The following is a 21,099-nucleotide window of genomic DNA, read 5'->3' as shown; positions in this document are numbered from 1 at the left end:
TGTTACAATTTTATGTTAGTGTGATGCAGAATTTTCTCAGGAAGATGATGGTGGTCTCAGTTTTTCGTAAAAATGAATGTTGGGGTCAGGAAACAGGGTGAGAGTGAGGTGTGTGAAGTCGTCGGTTTGGGCAGACAACGAGGATGGGGCGTGGCCAAGCATGAAGGCTATAGGAGTTGCCAACGAGTGATTTCCTCCCGCCGGTATGACGATACCTTCTCTATACTTGCCTTGGCGGCGGTGTTGTGCTTTGTGTTTACGCCGCATCACACGAGGTGCGTCTTCTTCTTGTGACCTGTACGGTTTTATCGTTTCACATGTCCACCTCCTATCTTCTGCTTATTCACACTTTCCTTTTCCATTGTATCACACTATTTATTATTTAAATCAATCAAAATTTGCACCTTCGACGTATACCGCGCAGGAGTATCTTTTTTCCGAGTGAAAAAAGTGCGCTTTATACGCCGCAAAATATGGTATACTGTATTTCATCCTGGGGACATCCGGGAACTATTGTGTCAAACGGAGGTGTTTTGGTTGTTGGTATCGTACTAGTAACAATAACCCCTAGGCCTACCAAAACCGAACAATCGGGGTATAAGACGCAGGGTGAATTTTCAAAAAAAGAATTTAAGTGTTTTATGGCGGATTTATTTATTTTTTTTTTTTTTTACGTTGATTGCCTATTGCGCCGGTAGGCATCTTCCCGGTGGGGCCTGATGGTCGGCCCAAGGCTTCTTCCAGGTGGGGCCTGATGGTCGGCCCAGCCCGTTCTGGCGCAGGCGAGTGTTTATAGTGGCGCCATCTTGCATTGGCTCATGCTGCCCCCCCGGAACTCGTTCTTGATTCGCTTGGACGGCTTCCTCTAGAGTCCGGGTTGATGGGTGGTCTTCAGGACAGCATGTGGGTAGTTTTAAGCCACTCGGCGGTGACTGAAAAATCCGAGTGATAGCGTGGGGATTTGAACCCGCGTCGTCCATCACGCGGTGAATGTGGGCCCAGTACGCTACCACCTACGCCACCGCCTACCCTAAATATATATATATATATATATATATATATATATATATATATCTATATCTATATATATCTATATATCTATATCTATATCTATATCTATTTCTATATATATATATATATATATGTATATATATATATATATATATATATATATATATATATATATATATATATATATATATATATATATATATATATATATATATATATATATATATATATATATATATATATATATATATATATATATATATATATATATATATATATATATATATATATATATATATATATATATATATATATATATATATATATATATATATATATATATATATATATATATATATATATGACCATTTCCAGTCACTGTTGAATGGCTTAAAACTACCCACATGCTGTATTGATGACCAGTAACAATCTGTACTAAAGAGGCTCAAGTGGAGCTCCAAGGTGCAACATGAGCCAAACGAGATGGCACCATAATAAAACAGTTGCCTGCACCACTAATGGGCTGGAGATGATAAGCAGGCCCCATTAAAACGCCTACCAGTGCTATAGGCCAAATCTAAAAATAAAAAAAAATAAAACATCTCAGCATTTTTTTCTTGGCTTTCTCTTTAAATATTTTGTGAAGAGCCAAGTCTCTGAATTAATGTTAGGATTGCCAGGATGCATTGTCTGTATACCTTTTTCTTCAGGGAAAGTGGCAGTTTGTTATTGCCGTATTTCTCGACGTACCCTAAACTTTAAGTTCACAATTTTTGAAAATAAATAAATAAATAAATAAATAAATAAATAAATCGTTCTTAAAACGCTCAGAAATATGTGCAGTTAAAGAACATTGACGATGTACAGATTCCCGAAATTTATACAGTACCCTCTTGAGTTTCGCACTTGCTTCATTCCGAAGGTATAGCGCTAAACTCGAGGATCGCGAAACTCGAGGTATTGAAATATATGAAAAAGCGCTTATTGGTTCCGGCCCGTGGAAAATTTTTTTTTTTTTTGACTTGACTCTTGTTATCACAATTTTTTTCGACTTAACTCTCTTGTTATCTCAAAATACGTATCTTGGTAATAGGCAGAAAATGCAAAGTGAGAACAGGTCGTTCTGAAGCCGCAGATGAAGGCGGCTGCCTTACAATTGGCTGGCAGTTCTGAATACACGCTTGTGATCCACGTGGTATCGTCTACTAAAGTAAGGGCGGTCGCTCGCGGTCACCCGTGGTACAGTTGGACAAACCTATAGCTTCTGGTAGTCTTCTGTTATGGTATAATCTGCTAACTCTTTCTGTTACATATCATCAAATCACTAACATCATGATTGACTTTTCAATGCCTATTGAACGTAAACTGCCGCTGCAATCACAAAATAGCTCGCAATGAGGTTCAACTTGCTTACTGCTTCCATATTTCCCTCACCGCTCACAAAGACCACAAGCGGACAAAAAAGAACAAATCCAGGCAAATTAACACTTTTAATGCTGTGTATTCCCACAGCTCACATGCGTGGTGGACAGCAGAATGACTAATTTCAGCGGGAAGATGTTTCTTGCAACACCGGCCAGTGTAGTGGACCTCCTTTTTCTTCTTTTGACCTGTAATGCTTTGTATCGCTTCTTAGGTCCTCCTTCTCCACACTTTTATACTTCACAACATGCACTTAGGGCTGCCTTCACAGTCATTTTGTTTGTATTGATCGTTACCAATGGCGGCGATCACCGCTATAGTATTTCCACGTGAAACTGGCCGATGGGTAGTGATGTAATGGTGTCGGAGGTATTGTCTTTACAACGGCACCTCATGGCGGCTGCGGGGTTAGCCTCGCCCCGCACCTTACCACACACTCTCAACACCTGTTGCTTTCTCTGCAGCCACCACTACCCCATAGGACAATTTCACGTGGAAAACTATAGCGTCGATCGCCGCCATTGGCAACAATCAAAACAAACAAAACGACTGTGAAAGCGGCCCTTATTTACTTCACAGTGCGCACTTATACACTTCACCCAGAACTTAGGTGTTTTTCTGTTCTTTTCTTTCCCTGACTTTGGTTTTCTATGCCCTTTTGCTATTTTCCACTGTTACTTTTCACCGTCGCTGCCATGCATTACAGGTCAAAAGAAGAAGAAGAGGAAAACATCACTTGGAGATCTACAATTTTCATAGACTCGAGAAAAAAGTTTTTTGGACTGTGATTCCCCAGAACGGGGTGTTCTCTTATCTTGTTAATCAAGTAGTAAGCAAAGTCTTGGTGATCCATCTTCCACTGCTCCTCACTCCTCAGCCACTGCCGTCGTCCGTTTGTTTACATACAGCCGTGAGGTACCCACGCTCGTACCCACAACCATTTTCCATTCATACGGACAACCAACAACTCGCTCCCGGTTGGGCATACGGGCAACCACGGTTGTCCATAGTCCCAATGGTTGGACACCGCCTTTTAAGGCAGCACGCATGATGCCGACGGTAGGTAGACGTGACCCGAACTTGTCAAAGGAGCGCGAAACTCATGGTGATAATGCGCGAAAGTCGTGATGGTAAGAATTTAGGACCAAGCGCTAAACTCGAGGATCGCGAAACTCGAGAGGGTACTGTATATTTTTGGTGTAACCTGTACTGCTTGAATTGACAAGTGTCCTTGAGTAAAGCAACGAAAATGGCGGTAAGGCTGGTGTTGTGAGAAATACATCCCCGTACATACTGATGATGCACAGCTTCTGATATAATTAGCATATTATTCTCACCATCACTCGTAGGTTATGACAGACAACTAGGCAAGACACAATTCACACGGTTCTGGTGACACGCAGCATACAGCTGTTTGTTGTGTGGATGTGGTTGTGTGGTTTTCAAACAATGCAAATAGTGGCCGGGCTGGTGTTGCGCGAAATATCTCCTCGTACATACTGATGATGCAGCGCTTCTGATATCATAATTAGCATATTATCCTCACTATCACTCGTAGGTTATGACAGACAACTAGGCAAGACACAATTCACATGGTTCTGGTGACACGTGGCATGCAGCGGTTTGTTGTATGGGTGCGGTTGTGTGGTTTTCAAACAATGCAAATGGCGACCGGACTGGTGTTGCGCGAAATAACTCCTCGTACAAGACTCATGATGTACAGTTTCTGATATCATATTTACCCCATAATTCTCACTAATATTAATAATGAACACATGGATATTTTTTTATCAATATGATTTTTTATGTAGCTTATACTTCTCGAATTGGCAACAGTGTTCCTTAGTCATACAAAACAATGAAAATGGCGGCCGGGTCGTGTCGGTGTCCGACGGAAAAGCAGGATAACAACAAGGCATGGGCGATCCTCCACTGATTTCATTTTTGTATAGTAGTTATTTGATCGCCCTGTATTCTATGGTAACGTATTATAAGACAGCTATGGACTACGAAGCATCATAAACAATAATAAAGGTAAGTTTGCAGTTGTTATTGGACAAGACAAAAAAAAGACCCTTAAAACACCCCCAAGAAGAAATAAAAAAAAAAAAAAAAAAAAATTAAAAAAAATGTACCTTCAGCGTATAGCGTGCGGGGGTAAACTTTCAGGCATTTTTTATGTGAAAAAGGTGCGCGTTATACACCGCGAAATACAATAGTGACCTTACTAGGTGTACCATAATAACTTTCATATGTTTCAATCCCAATCATTGTGTGTTGTCCTGGCCACTGATTACTGAACATTATCTTTGTTTTATTCATATTCATTTTCAGACTTATTCCAGACTCTGTCTGTGAAGCCTATTTGTATTGAAAAAATATCCAGAAACTGCACCATCTTGCAAGATAAAACATAATTGTAGAGGTGATGGGACAATAATTTTACCCAAGTAATCATAGTCGAGGTGCTCAAAATAACCATCTGAAGTTACAAAAATATAAGAATTAAGAATACAGTATTTTCTAGTTGTACAAGGCAACTGCTATATTATGGAAGATTAAAATTACAGAATGGATTCCTGCAACTCTTGTAACCCAAACCCTTGTAATATGAACGTATGACCTTTTCTGATCACCTATGCTGCCTCTGCAAGAAAGGGGATCATTGTGTTGATGATGATGAAGATGATGAGTACCTACATTTAATTTTGGTAGTGAGCGTATGTAAATAACTAACCTTGAAAATTTCTTTGTCCGAAAGTGAGGCATCGATGACTCCCTCAGCCTTCAAGGTGCTCATGGTCTCAAACACCAGGTAAGGGCAGATGGCATCAGCACCATAACCAAGCAGGACACACATGTGGTGCACCTCCCTGTGAGCCAAGTGAAAAATGTAGCAACAATTACATCATCACCATGTACACATTTGAAATGTTTACTCTTGATGTGATCATCTAAGTTAGAGGGATGACATTACTTTACTTTCTATGTTTGAATAGATCATAATTTATATAAACCCTTTCAATACGGTGATGCAGATGTCAGCGTCACAGTATGGAAATGGTTAAGAGGAAATGGAAGAGGATTAATCCTCTTCTAAACCTCTTAATCCTCTTCCATTTCCTCTTAAGAGGTTTAGAAGAGGATTAAGAGGAAATGAAAGAGGATTAAGAGGTTTAGAAGAGGATTAATCCTCTTCCATTTCCTTTTAACCCTTTCCATACTGTGACGCCGATGTCTGCGTCACGTATTGAAAGGGTTTAAGTTGTTTTGAATACGTTCATCTATATAAATAAAATAAAAACATTTTCACCTTGCCTCCCCAGTCTCCAGGATGAGGCCAACCTTCATGCGCTGCCGCTCCTCAATCAGGTGGTGGTGTGTGGCACCCAAGGCCATCAGGGTGCTCACTGGCAGCCTGCACAAAATATAATGAGAAATTTGTATGGAGATGTCCAGCTTTTTAAAAAAATATGAAAAATAAACAAAATCACAAAAATCTATATTTCTTGTAGCCAGTGGAATTCTAAACATGCAAACACAAACATATGCAGTATTTCAGTAATGGTGAGTCTGCATATTTTATATATGCACAATTTTGTTGGTTGCCCAGTAGCTGTATTCTAAAAGATGCAAAAATCTTTACCTCTCAGGACCAGCCTTGCGGTCTGAGAGCACCAACATCTGGTAACCATCCCTGGCTGCTTGACAACATTCATCAGCAATGCGGTCCAATGCAGGCAGCAGGCCCTGCACACCCTCACTCACTGGGTAGGTGATGTCCACGACATGGGTATGCCAGCCACGGTGTTTGGTGGCCTTAATCACCTGGTAGAAAACTCAAGTAAGATCGATTGCTCAAAATCTATTACTACAAAACTCATGTATAAAAGGACGAAAAACACTAATGTAAATACCAGGTGAAACTCACTTCCAGGTCTTGTATAGATAGCATGGGGTTTTCCAAGAAGATCCGGTGGCACTGTTCAGGACTTGGTTCCAAGATATTTGCCTGGGGCCCTGTAGAGGCCATTATAAGCATTAGACTCTTATTCCTAAAATGACATGCTCTTAACCCTTAAAGCGCAGGTGTCCACAATAATGGACAGCCGGAGCGTGGGCTCGTAGCGCGGGTGTCCACAATAGTGGACATGGCATTTTTTTAATGAACGCGCCGCCAGATTTGATTAGTTTGTCGTCAAGTACAGTAAGCATGCCGTTTTTGAGCTTCATATGGGTATGGTACACAGAAGCTGTAAAAAAGTCATGCTTTTTATTGCTATATAATAGAAAATAAGAACAATAGAGGTGGGTATCTGTCTATAATAATATGTTTTCATAGTTCCTACTTCATAACTCTGTACTCGTTCTACTAATGCTTATACGGTGTTCAAATTAACGTCAAAGGACAGCTAAGGAAAAGGACTTTACAATGATACCTCATTCAGCAACGTTAGCTCAGTAAGAGAGAAGATACTTGAGGTTGAAGTGAGGTGTGTTTTTGAGTGAATATGCCCACATGGCAGGCCAGGCGCGGCAAAATCTAGCCCGCGCTTTAAGTGTTAAGATAAAACATACTTAACTGTTAAAAAGTGCACATAAAATCAACTGCATTTATAAAAAAAATACATAATGGAAGTTAAAGGAACCATCAAGCCCTCTGATGTGGAAAGGCTCCCAAGACGAGCAATTGTGTATTTGTGAACTATTAAAAAATAGTTTTGTTAATCGCTATCAGTCTATTTTGAATAACAATTTCTTGTTTGTATCTGGAATAAAAATAAAAGCCTAAATGAAAATAATTTCAATGAATGACTCAAATTTTGCACAACAGCAGTAACCTAACATTGTCAATCATGGTAAAAGTCTGTGGTTGATTAAATTTTTACTAGCTGCTCATGCCCTAGCAAGAAGTCCTATTTTTTCTTAACATAAAAAATATTTCTTAAATAAATTCATAAATACTGTGCAGGTCTCATGAAAGAATCCCTTAAACAGTCACACTGTATGGCCCAAAGAAGATAATTCTACAGGCAGGTTATGAGACAGAAAATCACCGTCCCAGTGACGGATTCTTAGAATCCAGTCAATACTACAATTATTCCAGTTTTGTTTCATGAAAATTTTGGCAAACCATGAAACAATCAATTCATAGACCTCAGCAAATACTAGTTTCAATCAAAGCTATAACAGATCAACTAGTTTCAACATTATCTTACCAATGGGACAAGCAAGTGACATGACAATTTTCTCTCTGAATGGATCAATTGGTGGGTTTGTCACTTGGGCAAATAGTTGCTTGAAGTAGTCATAAATGAGAGGTTGGAACTGTGACAGACAGGCCAATGGGGCATCATTTCCCATGGAGCCTAGGGCTTCTTTCCTGAAATTTAAATCAATTATAATTTTATAATTACAATGGTGCACCAAGTTTTAATAAAAGAAATGTGAAATATAAACATTGAACTGAATGAGCCAAAGCTTTTATATATACAAAGTGCCTAATATGAAAGATTTCTTAAGAAAAGTTGGCAAGCATTAATAATACATAAATGGTTTTAACCAAGGCTAGAAGTGTAATCTGATTTAAACTGGCTTCCTCTATGATTGCATTGGAAGAATCAATGCTTTTTCATGCAAGCATTCAGTGTTTTGTGTATTGCCAAAATGTGTTTTACCTGAAACAACAGCTTAAACCAGCATGTCTGAAGTTGTTCACCTCTTCTACTTCTATTTTCAATTTACTTTTTTTAATGGGAAAACACGTTACGATAATTGACTTACTCGGCATGGCAAATGGAAGGAATACATATCTCTTCCCATAAATATTCAGTGTCTTTTGTATTATCAGAATGTTTAGTCTATTTCACAGCTTTCTAATGTAGCATGTTATATAATCACAAATTTTTCAGACTGAATACTCGTAATGTTTTTTTTAGAAATACGTACTGCAAAACTTTCTAAATATCTAAACTCCACTCTGCCCCACTAGATCTAATGACTCATGTTGGAACTCTCCTTAGTGAGGGATAACAAGGAGCTGTATCAGTAAAAATCTGTGATCAGCAGTTACAAAGTGCTTGTGAGCAAAGCCAACATATATAATCACAACAAAATATTGGCCTGTTTGCAGTAGGGTGTGTAGATGCCTATTAACATCAATATTTTAATTTCCTCTTAACTTTAAGGGGCAGAGGGGGTGACTCAGCTATTTTCAATGCCAATTAGTAAAGAGAATTCGACACTGATTGGAATAGCAATGCAAGATTTGGGGAGGCGGTGGCTGAGTGGTTAGCATGCGGGAATGGTGAGCCCAAGGACCTAGCGTGACCTAGCGACTAGGTTTGAGTCCCACCGAAACGCGCTGATTTTTCAAGTCATCGCCAAGTAGAGAAAGATCACCCACATGCTGTCTGGATCTTCAGTCAACCTTAACTTAAGCAACTTTGGTCAAGAGGAGCACTGAGGGGCAGCATGGGCCAAACAAGAGTAATACATCACGGCAGCAACTATAAATAAAATTAGCCTGTGCCACTAATGAGCTGGGGCTGTCCATGAGGCCCCTCAAGAAAGCCTACTGGCATGTTATTTGATAAAAACCCTCATTACATAAATGATTAGAATCACCATGTTCTACTGTGAACAGGCTAATTGCATTTAAATCTTAGTCACATGACATAAACTGTATATCAAATGATCATATTATAGGGAACCAGTAATCAAGTACTTCACTCAAGGATACTGCAGCTGAATGAATGATGTGAGTGCTAAACTTTAAAGAAAGGCTTGGGAATACTAACTTTGTGGTGACCATGGGTAGCAGCAGCATGTTAAGAGTCTCAATAGTGTATCCATTCATCAGCAGCCGACGGTCACCGCCAAATGTGCGCACCACGGCAGCCTGTTCTTGTTCTCCATTGAGTCCATTAATGTGACCATTAGCAACAGGGGACTCTGGTGGAAGGTTCCCTTCATGGGCAGCATACAACTCCTCTAAGGTGATCTGAGATGAAATGCAAGTTCCAATATCTGATCCAAGGAAACCTTGAAATTTTATGCTTGTATTGACATTTTTGATGCATAAGACTCAAAGGAATCGGTATGATGTCATAAACTCTAAAAGATAATCAGCTACATGGCAAACGTCAAGGAAATAGAAGACTATAACATCCAATTATATTTAATTCAATACTACTTGCAGACAAGATGTGGCAGGCATAAGTTACAGTAGGGTACAAAGTGCATGTAAGATACTGACTCACTACATTTCTCATGGACAAGCTCCTCTCTCACTACATACTAAACTTGCTTATTTTAAGCCGAATCTTTCAGTCACTCCACAAAAAAACTAAATATTATTCAAAGACATACAGTGAAAATTTACTCTTACCATCTGATCCAATGAAGCATGGAAAAAGAGAAAAAAATTATTGTATGAATGCAGTGAATCTGAAATTCAAATGATGACACTAAGCTTTGAATTTAGGCTTTCAAGTTTTCATGCCTTCTTTCAAACACTGAAGCAGGCACCAAACATATATTGACAAAATGCACAGCTTAAGCCAGAAGAAAAATAAGTGAACAAATTGAAGAGAATCCCGATAGGATATCAAATACAATTTTAGAGATGTTAAAACCCAAGCAGTTGGTCATTGCAAACAAACTGCAAATAGCATTCAAGGACAGAGACCATATAGGCTTAAGAAATAGAGAAGTTCAAGAGACAGAAAACAGTAGTCTGCAAGGATGCAGTGTATGGGCAGGAGAAAGCAAAGTCTCCACTGAGTTCTAAGAAGCAGGTGTCAATGTAGACAAATTCATTGAAAGCAGTAAATATAAAGGTAGATGTATTAATAAGCAGTATAAAGAAATTTACCTATATGTATTCAGGAACATTTTCCTTTTGCAATAGTAAGCAACAAATAATTACCAACCTGTTCTTTGATCCACACTGAATGGGGTCTTGATCTGGCAATCTGCAGCTTAAGTTCCTCATCTTTGGTCACAATCTTCTCATGGGTATCAACCAACAACATGCGCCCAGGTTTCAGGCGGCCCTGCAAGAAACAATTTTGAAAACTGAGCAAAGATGTCTTGCAAATTTCCATCAATACTGAGACAGGCACAATGTTGTATCCTTGGACAAGGTTACCACAGCTGACAGGCAAACATGTTGGTCTCCACATGTTTGCCCTCAAAGCAGAAAGTGTTCTATGCATGCAATACATTGAAAAAGTAGATATAAATGTAAAACAAAAAGATTATCAGCAAAACATTGTGCCTGAGTCAAGTCGGTGTACGAGAAGCAAAACAACAGCCACATGTGCAATGTAGAAGCCAAAGCCTCTCCTCTCCAGCCTCATCCGGACCTGTAAAGCTGAAAATGTATAATCTGGGGAAGTTTTTATCTTTGCAGAGTAGGTGAAGTAGTGGAGGTGCTAGGGTTCATTTACAAAAAATAAAATAAGTCTATAAGAAGATAAGCATAGGAGTTTTACTTTTATTTGAGAATGAACAGTATGGTGTGCTAAAATGTGCAGATCCTCTTGGTCCTCTTACCTGATACAACTTACCTTTGGGTTGGCAATGGGAGACCTCGTGAAAATCATACCAGTTACATATTTGCCATGTTTAGCCTATTTATGCACTAATCAACAACAAGTGCACTATGAAATAGTGAGCACTGCATGATTCTTCGCAAGGTCTGGCCCATCACAGACACGGCACCTCAGCCTTCGTCTCATGACGTCATCTCAACACTAGCTGCTAATTGTGTGTCAGTGAGGTGAATGTGATAATGAATGTTCAGCTGCTGCGATCTATGAAAACATGACTATGTTCTTGATCACGTCCTGAAATGATGATGTGAATTATGACATGATTGTTAATGAAGATTGAGTGAGTGGAAATCGGCACCCCCAACCAGCCGTCTGCACAGCTTGACAGTCTGCTCACTGCCTAACAGCTGGCGGGCTGATGATGGCTCTGGTTACCTTCTGCAGAATATTCTCGGGCTCTGTGTCATATACGCCCACTTCTGAAGCCATCACCAGCACTCGGTCTTTGGTGACGTAATAGCGAGAAGGACGCAGACCATTCCTGTCGAAGGGAGAGTTTGAAACGAGGCTGTTAGTGCTCTGCTGTCAGCATCTTGAAGAGGTGATCAGAACAAGATCCATCCAAAGAGCGCAGAATATTTTTGTGCTTAAAGACATCTAAGATTCTTTCAGCATCTTGCACACACTTGTCCAGCAGAATCCTGAGAACTTTGAAGAGTCATTTCTTCAAAATCAGTCATTCTCTGCCATTCACAGTCCACAAGTTTTGTGTTCTATGTTGTACATAGGATTTTGAAACACAGATTTTCATGCATTCAAGCTTAAGGAAATCTTCAAGAAAAATGCACATGAGATTGAGAAATAAGAAAAAAAAGTTTTATTTCAAGAAATTCTTAGGATCCTTCGGAGGGTCAAGAAATAAGCAGAGTTACTGAGTGTTACAGAGTTAATTTTTGGAGTTATCAATGTAAAATAAATTGGAATAGAAAAATTAAGAAAAGTGTAGATGTATGGATGGGTGGAGAGGAAGCAATTAATCAACTTAGCATAAAAAAGCAGTGCTGTGCATGGGAAGGTCCAATTAGAAACTAAAGTCCCTTGCTGAGTGCAAGTGAACCAAACCAACATATCCCCACTGGCTACAAATAACAAGGACTTCCAAATTAAATTTTCTTATAACACAACTGCTTTAAAATAAAGTTTTCTAATAAAATAACTGCACAATTTAATACAATAAATTATCAGATAATGAACAAGTTCCCTTCAGAAGATGATCTGGATGATGTGTACAATTGAATTCACACTTTGAGAGATCCATGCTTGATCTAAACCTTACTATTTGCTTAACATCTGAATATGTGTGTGTGTGTGTGTGTGTGTGTGTGTGTGTGTGTGTGTGTGTGTGTGTGTGTGTATTTACCTATTTGTAGTCTACTGGGCCCGAGCTAAGCTCTAATAGTCCCATCTCCATATTTACATTCATCTAGCCTTTCATTCATTTGATGGACACTGCTCACCTCCACCACCTCCTCCCGCAAGCTGTTCAATGTGTTAATACTTCTATGTGGAAAACTATACTTTTTCAAGTCACTCAAACAGATTCCTTTATTAGGTTTCTTTCCATGTCCTCTCAGCCCCTGTGTTCTCGCAGTTGAGAAGAGATCATCTCTATCCACCTCATCAAACTTATTTACCAACTTAAATAGCGTGATCAGATTTCCTCTCTCCTTTCTTTGTTCCAGTGTCGTCAAGTCCATCTCCCTCAATCTGTCTTCATACGTCATATTCAAGAGTTCTGGGACCATTTTAATTGCACTTCTCTGTATCCTTTCCAACCTTCTGATATCCTTTTTGTGAGGCGACCACACAACTGCAGCATATTCTAATTTTGGTCGTATCAGTGTTGTTATTATTTTCTTCATCATTTCTTTGTCCATATAGTGGAATGATCCCCTTGTGTTTTGCATCATCCTGTAGGTTTCTCCAAATAACTTGTTTATGTGTGTGTGTGTGTGTGTGTGTGTGTGTGTGTGTGTGTGTGTGTGTGTGTGTGTGTGTGTGTGTGTGTATTTACCTAGTTGTATTTACCTAGTTGTAATTTTACAGGGCCTGGGCTTACGCTCGTGTGGTCCCGTCTCCGTATCAATAATTATCCAACTTTTCCTTGAATCTTTGCATACTCTTCGCCGATACTATTTCTTCACTTAATCTGTTCCAAACCTTCATATTTCTTTGTGGGAAGCTATATTTCTTTATGTCTCTTGAGCATCTTCCCTTCCTTAACTTTTTACTATGTCCTCTAGTATTCCTGCTGGAAGGTTCTTCTCTTAGTAGCAATTTCTCGTTATCTACTTCTTCCATATTGTGTGTGTGTGTGTGTGTGTGTGTGTGTGTGTGTGTGTGTGTGTGTGTGTGTGTGTGTGTGTGTGTGTGTGTGTGTGTGTGTGTGTGTGTGTGTATTTACCTATTTCTAGTCTACCGGGCCCGAGCTAAGCTCTAATAATCCCGTCTCCATATCTACATTCATCCAGCCTTTCCTTCATTTGATGGACACTGCTCGCCTCCACCACCTCTTCCTGCAAGCTGTTCCAGGTGTTAATACTTGTATGTGAAAAACTATGCTTCTTCAAGTCACTCAAACAGGTTCCTTTGTGTGTGTGTGTGTGTGTGTGTGTGTGTGTGTGTGTGTGTGTGTGTATATTTATTAACTCACAATCTGACACCATGCTAGACTGTTGACTGCCAGCCAGTACCCTCCTGGAGAAAGTTGTGGGGCTCATTAGCCATCTTAGAGCAAAGCTAGGGCCTCGCACATCACACCCATTCCCTTTGCTCCAGAAGGGACAGTAACCATTCCTTATCATAATTTTTTTTTTTAGCTTGAGCAAGCAACAAACCAGAGTAGCAATAATTCCTTATCCACTTCACCACAGAAGTGGTTACTGTGTGTGTATTTACCTAGTTGTAGTTTCACAGGGCCTGGGCTTAGGCTCGTGTGGTCCCGTCTCCATATCTGTATTTGTCCAATTTTTCCTTAAAGTTTTGCACACTCTTCGCCGATACTACATCCTCACTTAGTCTGTTCCAAACCTCTATATTTCTTTACGGGAAGCTATATTTCTTTGTCTCTCAAGCATCTTCCCTTCCTTAATTTTTTACTGTGTCCTCTTGTGTTCCTGGTGTTTACTCCTTCTCTTAGTAGTAACTCATTATTACTTCTTCCATTCTAATCAATAATTTATAAATTTGTATTAGGTCTCCCCTTTCTCTTCTTTCTTCCAGTGTTGGTAGGTCCATTTCCTTTAACCTTTTTTCCATATGTCAATCCCTCCAGCTCTGGAACGATTTTTTTTGCCATACTGTGCAACAACGCAACATGTGTGCATGTGTGTGTGTGTGTGTGTATTTACCTATTTTCATTAAACAAAAGGTGAGCTACACTTGTAGGGTCCCGTCTCCAAATATCATGGTATAGAGATTAATTTGAAATATTTATGGAATGTTTTTGGCAGGAACTATCTTCTCAAGGTCATTCCAGATGCTAATACATCTATGAGAAAATCTGTCTTGACAACCTTCAGGAATCTTGTCTTCCATCATTCCTTACTGTGACCTTTTGTATTTCTAGTGTACCATGTAGACAAGTCATCCTTGTCGATCACTTTCATTTTCTCTGTCACCCTGAAGGCTGCACTGCAGTCAGATCTACTCTCCTCTTCCCCAAGGTTTGCAACACAATTTTTCCAATCTCTTCTCATATGTCATATCTCTCAATCTTGGCACCATTTCTGCTGATGCTCTCTGAATTCTTTCTATTTTCCTATTTTTCTTTATATGTGATATACATTTCTTACAGTATGATGAGCATAATTAGACTAGCATTAGATATACTTAGGTTATTCATGGGATACTGTTCCTAATAATATAATTTACCATCACTTAAGGTCCCGAGATCAAATGTGATAAAAGTTATAGTTTCAGAATGCAATGATGTGTTTTGCATGTGCTAAATGTGTAGCTCCATCCATTACCAGGAACAGTAAAGCTTCCTCACTTACTTAAAATAATGGTGAATACTTAAGAATCATTGAGAATATCAAGCAAATGGTGTAAATGACTTACTAGAATGCAAAGACATGAAAAGCTGCATTTTTACTTTATATTCTGCACAACATGTAATTTTGGGTTTGACACCCTGAGCCAGTAATGATTCAACAATGAGTAAAACAACAGAAAGCATAACCCATCCTGATCTAGATTGATGTGCTTTATGCCAATTCAGTGTCATTTATTGCATCACAGTTAGCTTTGATGACTTTTCAATGTGAAACACACATTAGTACTATATAAAATGTGCCATGAGTTATAATTACTTAGAACTACTATGGATGGCATCACATCATGAAATTAATTGATTTTAAGCTTCAGCTTATTGGTAACTTTCATGCCATCCAGAACATAAAGCATGCCATACACAAATAATTTTAGAACTTATAGCTTCATGGAAGCTTCTTATTGTATTGTATTCTACTGTGCATCTAAAAGCAAAAATGCAATAATTGTATGCCTCAGCTTGTACAAAATCAGGCATCATGGGAACATTCACAAGTCAAGGATAGGGACAAACAGAGATGCCAACTTTTGCATGTTCCTTAAATTATTTTCTTGAAGCACAACAGACACTAGCCCATGTTACACCAACCTTTCTTACAGCTAATCACAGTGAGAGATTTCTTCACTGCTTCACTCCTCATGAGCAAGTGTGTCAGATGATTGAGGAGGGACAATTTATTTATGGTCAGGGGTGAATAATACCCACCTATCCAATATTGCTCCAATGTAGCGACCATCAGTGAAGGTCATAAGTGCCGGGCCATCCCAGGGTTCCATGGCACAAGCTGACCAACGGTAGAAATCCTTCTTCTCAGAGTTCATCAGCTGGTCATTCTGCCAGGCTTCAGGGACCATAGTCATGATGGCCTGCAAAGAATTTTCAAGTGATGTTGCAAAGCTTACAGGAGGAAACAATATACAAAAACTAAACTGTGATGGTTTATATTGTACAAATAAATAAATAAACATGTAGTGTTAGATAGATAAAGAGATAGATGGGTAGATAGATAGATTGAAAGATAGATGGATATATATATATATATATATATATATATATATATATATATATATATATATATATATATATATATATATATATATATATATATATATATATATATATATATCTTATACCCTTCCAGTGTTTTTATTAGAAAATTGACTTTCTGTAAGGGCCTCAGCTATATTTTTACTAGGTTAATCATCATTATTATTATCATATTAATGAAGGAGACAGTTATATCATGACCATCCTTCACACAATGCACACTCAGTGGTTGGTAAGATTTACTAGGAGGAGCTTATCATAACAAATGGAAGGTTTGTAGGAGGCAAACCAGCTAATTTACCAACATGAATTTCAAATCAAACAAAAATGTTCGGCCCTAGCAATGGCCAAAAATAATCAGGAGTGGAAAAGACTCTTATGCAGGGTAAATTTGGCAAATGAATGATATATCCCTAATAGGTTATAAACTATGTGCCTCTGTGAAGTAAGGAGATCCAGTTATGTGTTAGTACTACAGGAAACACCCTTTTTTTGATTTTGTTATTTGACAGTTCGTTACTCGACCACTCATTATTCAACACATTACTGTTTCAATATTTGTAAACAAATACTCTTATTTGGATTTCAACATGCCATCCCCACCCCACCCCAAAGACTGGTTCCACTGTATCAGGATCCAGATGGACCCACCGGCACATTTGTTTACATAGTAATGTGGACACCCATGCCAGGAGGTTCCCAGAAACATTCAAGGAAACTGCTTTTTTCCTTTTTCATTGATTTTTTCTTAGCTAAACCAAGTGGCCAGGAGCCTATACTTTCTGTTTTCATATAATCTTTTAATTTCTATTTTAAATTTTCGTATTCAACAACTTTCTGTGATATGTGACCTTGTCAAATGGCGGGGGTTTCTTATATTTTAATCATAAATTTCACAGCCTCCTAAATAGCTACCAGTAACTAAGTGTAAGGCAATGTACATATTTACTTTAGGAATGTACTTGAGAAGACTGGTATGACTGCATGAATATAAAATACACACACGAATCAATAAATCAAAACTAACCTCTGGCAGTGAGCGGCCACCGGCCATCACCAGGAACTCAAGGCAGCAGTCCACGGCACCAGAATCAGACAACCCGGGCTCCACCACAGGATAAAGCTTGTTCAGCTCACTCCCATATTCCTTGCTCTTCATCACCCCCTCCCTGGCCTTCATCAGGTTCACATTTCCTCGAAGAGTGTTGATCTCACCATTATGAGCCATCAGCCTTCACGAAAGCAAGGAGGTATGAGACAAGGTGAGGGTGGTGAATGTGATACAAGACTATGTTTGAGAAAATGTTCTATGAATCTGCAAAACATTTCTCCTTTCTTGGTTTATATGACAGACAATAGTATGTAGTCATAATGTATACACTAAACATTGTAAGATTATTTAGCTGTGCAACAAGACAACCTTACCTAAGGGGATGTGAACGCTCCCAGGAGGGGAAGGTGTTGGTCGAGAATCTGGTGTGGACAAGTGCCAGGTAGGTGGAGAAGTCTGGGCTCTGAAGGGAAGAAAATCTGATCTTACTTCAAATTCGAGCAGCAGATCTAATAACAAACAGTGGCTAAAAGGAAAGCTGCAGTCTTGCTATATAATCAGTGCTTCCCACAAGTCTCCACCCAAACTGATATTATGTATGAATGCTAAATAACTTGAGCCCTCTTTTTCCAATCAGATTTCCACCCATAAGCTCCTGTTATATAGGAATCAGAGAGCTGCTCGCTGCACCTCCATGGTGCAGTGGTCAGCATGTCTAGCTATAAATCTACGAGCTTGGGTTTGATCCTGGTCTGGGTCTACTGGTGTCCTCCTCACCCAGCTGGTTTTCTTTTTCTTTTAGGTCTGATTAATAAAAGAGTATCCGAGGAAGGTAAACTGTGGTATCACGGATGTCAATTTAGCCTTGTGTCCCAGAGTAGTGGGTTCTTACCAACCACAGGCTTAGGGGTCAATGAGACAGAGATGAGCACTGAGGCCATGTGCAGATTGGGGGAAGTCCTCAACTTTACTACCTTTACCTTCTCAACAAACTAGAAACACACACAAAAAAACAAAGGGTGCAGCTAAAAATACCTGTGCTTGAAATCATATTAAATCAAATTACTGGTAGACTTTTGTGGCAGGCATTCACATGAGGACTACTATATGCCATGTAGGTAGGAACTCCTCATGAAAATCAATAACAAACCCACCATGAGATCAAGGAAGTAGGTCCATAGCTGGTCTGAGGTGAGCTGTCCCTTGTAGACAACAGTTGTGGTGGAGAGTGAGCAGATGTAGAACCTGGCACCGGGACGCACCAGGTTGTGGGTGGCCTGCTTCCTCGTGACCCATACCTGTGCACGGGAGCAGATAAAGATGAAAATTAGAAGATGGAGCTACAAACAATGGCTGCAAAGATGTATGATTATGGGGCAGTTAAGGATGAAAATTAGCCCTACTTTATTCGTACACAATGAGCAGACATTCCCTAATGAATAGCTGTAATTGAAATGTTGATGGTTAAAACGCAACTTCTGGAATATGTCACATCAAACCTCACAAATATAAAGATGTAAAGTATAAATAAATAGTATGAAAACTTTGAAAATTGTGTATGCTTGTATGTATTTATAATATTCAATACAGTATGTATATGGAAACATTATAATAATTTATATCATTGAATCTATCTCAATATTCTCTTAATAACAATAATAATAATAGTAATAATAATAATAATAATAATAATAATAATAATAATAATAATAATAATAATAATAACAGCAATAATAATGATAATTTTACCACCAGAAGGCAGAACAGATAATGATGGAAGGCAGAAAAGGAAAGTAAGAAGAATAGAATAAATAAGAACATAAGAATGTAAGGAGTCTACAAGAAGATGGTTGGCCTATACAAGGCAGCTCCTGTAATCCTAACCCCACCTTACCTCACTATCCATGAATTTATCCAACCTCTTCTTGAATGTATCTATGGTATTAGCACCCACAACATGACTGCCAAGCCTGTTCCATTCGTCCACTACTCTATTGGCGAACCAATTCTTGCCAATGTCTTTGCTGAATCTGAATTTGTCTAACTTAAAACCATTGCTACATGTCCTACCTGGCTCTTTTACAACCAAAACCCCATTGACCTCCCCTTTACTGAAGCCCTTCATCCATTTATAGACTTTGATAAGGTCTCCTCGCAACCTTCGCCTTTCTAGAGAGTGTAGATTTAAATGCTGAAGTCTATCCTCATAAGGCAAGTTTTTCACACCTTGAATTATTTTTGTCATCCTTCTCTGTACAGATTCTAACATCTTGATATCCATTCTATAGTAGGGTGACCAGAACTGGACTGCATAATCAAGGTGAGGTCTAACTAAAACTAAGTAAAGTTTGAGGATGACCTCAGGGCTCCTATTGCTTACGCTCCTCGAGGTGAAACCCAGTACCCTGTTTGCATGATTCCTAGTCTGAATGCATTGGGCCCTTGGACAACAGTCCGTGCTCACTAAGACTCCTAAGCCCCTCTCACACCCAGACCTGCTTAGAGGAGTGTCATTTAAGGAGTAATTATGTGAGGGGTTATTCCTACCTACACCTACTACACTTCCCTACATTGAATTCCATTTGCCACTTCCCTGCCCAATCATAATCTGTCAAGCTCATCCTGGAGAACACTAGCATCCTGGTCTGACTGGATTACTCTACCGATCTTGGTATCATCTGCGAACTTACTGACATCACTACTAACTCCTGTGTCCAAGTCATTGATGTAAATGATAAAAAGCAGCGGACACAGCACCAACCCTTGTGGAACTCCACTCGTAACACTGCCCCATTCATATTTTTTACCAATGATTTGCACTCTCTGCTTTCTATCACTAAGCCACGCTTTGAACCAGTTCAAGACTTTCCTATCTACGCCATGAGCCTGTAATTTTAGTAATAGCCAGTGATGAGGGACTTTGTCGAACGCTTTACTGAAATCTAGATATAGTATGTCATAGTTTTCGTCTCGGTCAACCGCCTCAATTACTTTAGTGTGTAGAAGGACAACAGATTAGTAAGGCGAGACCTACCTTTCGTGAACCCATGCTGTGAGTTATGAATTAAACTATGCTTCTCTAGATGGTCCTGATTGCTCCTAACTATAATTGACTCCAACATCTTGCCTACAACTGATGTTAAGCTAATTGGGCGATAATTTGAGGTGGCTGACTTGTTTCCCTTTTTGAAAATCGGTGTCACATTAGTAGCTACTTTCCATTGGCTGGGTACGTACCCAGAATTTACCGCCATCTTAAAGATATCGGTAAGTGGGCCACTGAGCGCCTCCTTGCATCCTTTCAGGACACGCGGGAATATTTCGTCTGGGCCTGGCGATTTGTTTTTCTTCAACTTACCAATCTCATCCTGGACTACCTGCCTGGTGATGGTCACATCTCTCAACTTGTCGTTATCTTCACCCTCATATACCCGAACTCTCTCCGGAATGGTTGTTAGATTTTCCTGTGTGAAAACTGAGAGGAAATGGTCGTTCAACATTTTACCCATATCTTCCCCATTCTCAACGAGCTCTCCTGTGTTTGTTTTCAACAGTCCAATTCTCTCAGTGTAATTAGTGGAGTTAGATCGAGGAATAGCGGGGCAGGGTGTGTGGCACCCGCGTCCTCCGGGCAGGGGGAGGGCGTCAACTCAGCACTTTACTTGTGCCCGGTGTGGTGTTTTCTCAACAAACACATCAGTTTTTATGCACCATTGACAGAAATATCGACCTCCATGTTTTTTTTTTCCTCTGTTATATTTCTCGCATTCTAGCATGGCATGCTCAAGTCTCATCCGCACCCCTGTCACACATCTGACACATTTTGCTGCGGGACTCATCTGTAGTTCTTGCATTCACATCTATACACTGTGGCTGTGCTCTGGCTCAAAAAGATC

The 21,099-nt window shown here is 39.4% G+C and overlaps 1 protein-coding gene across 1 annotated transcript in view; it reads right to left on the bottom strand.

Moving 5' to 3' along the window:
• Window positions 1-21,099, bottom strand: part of LOC126998347 (uncharacterized) — a 178,425-nt gene that overhangs the window by 36,445 nt on the left and 120,881 nt on the right. Inside the window, exons 6-17 of the mRNA XM_050859858.1 lie at window positions 18,358-18,501; window positions 17,578-17,666; window positions 17,180-17,384; window positions 15,811-15,971; window positions 11,427-11,532; window positions 10,368-10,490; window positions 9,234-9,436; window positions 7,653-7,816; window positions 6,365-6,453; window positions 6,080-6,261; window positions 5,747-5,851; window positions 5,171-5,306 (exon numbers count right to left, since the gene is read on the bottom strand). Of these exons, the coding sequence (XP_050715815.1) occupies window positions 5,171-5,306; window positions 5,747-5,851; window positions 6,080-6,261; window positions 6,365-6,453; window positions 7,653-7,816; window positions 9,234-9,436; window positions 10,368-10,490; window positions 11,427-11,532; window positions 15,811-15,971; window positions 17,180-17,384; window positions 17,578-17,666; window positions 18,358-18,501 (1,707 nt within the window). The remainder of the gene's footprint in view (window positions 1-5,170; window positions 5,307-5,746; window positions 5,852-6,079; window positions 6,262-6,364; window positions 6,454-7,652; window positions 7,817-9,233; window positions 9,437-10,367; window positions 10,491-11,426; window positions 11,533-15,810; window positions 15,972-17,179; window positions 17,385-17,577; window positions 17,667-18,357; window positions 18,502-21,099) is intronic.

This window comes from Eriocheir sinensis, chromosome 14, assembly GCF_024679095.1.
Source record: "Eriocheir sinensis breed Jianghai 21 chromosome 14, ASM2467909v1, whole genome shotgun sequence".
Lineage (NCBI taxonomy): Eukaryota > Metazoa > Arthropoda > Malacostraca > Decapoda > Varunidae > Eriocheir > Eriocheir sinensis.
Note: the sequence above shows the minus strand (reverse complement) of the source record. Positions and strands in the feature narration are given on the sequence as shown.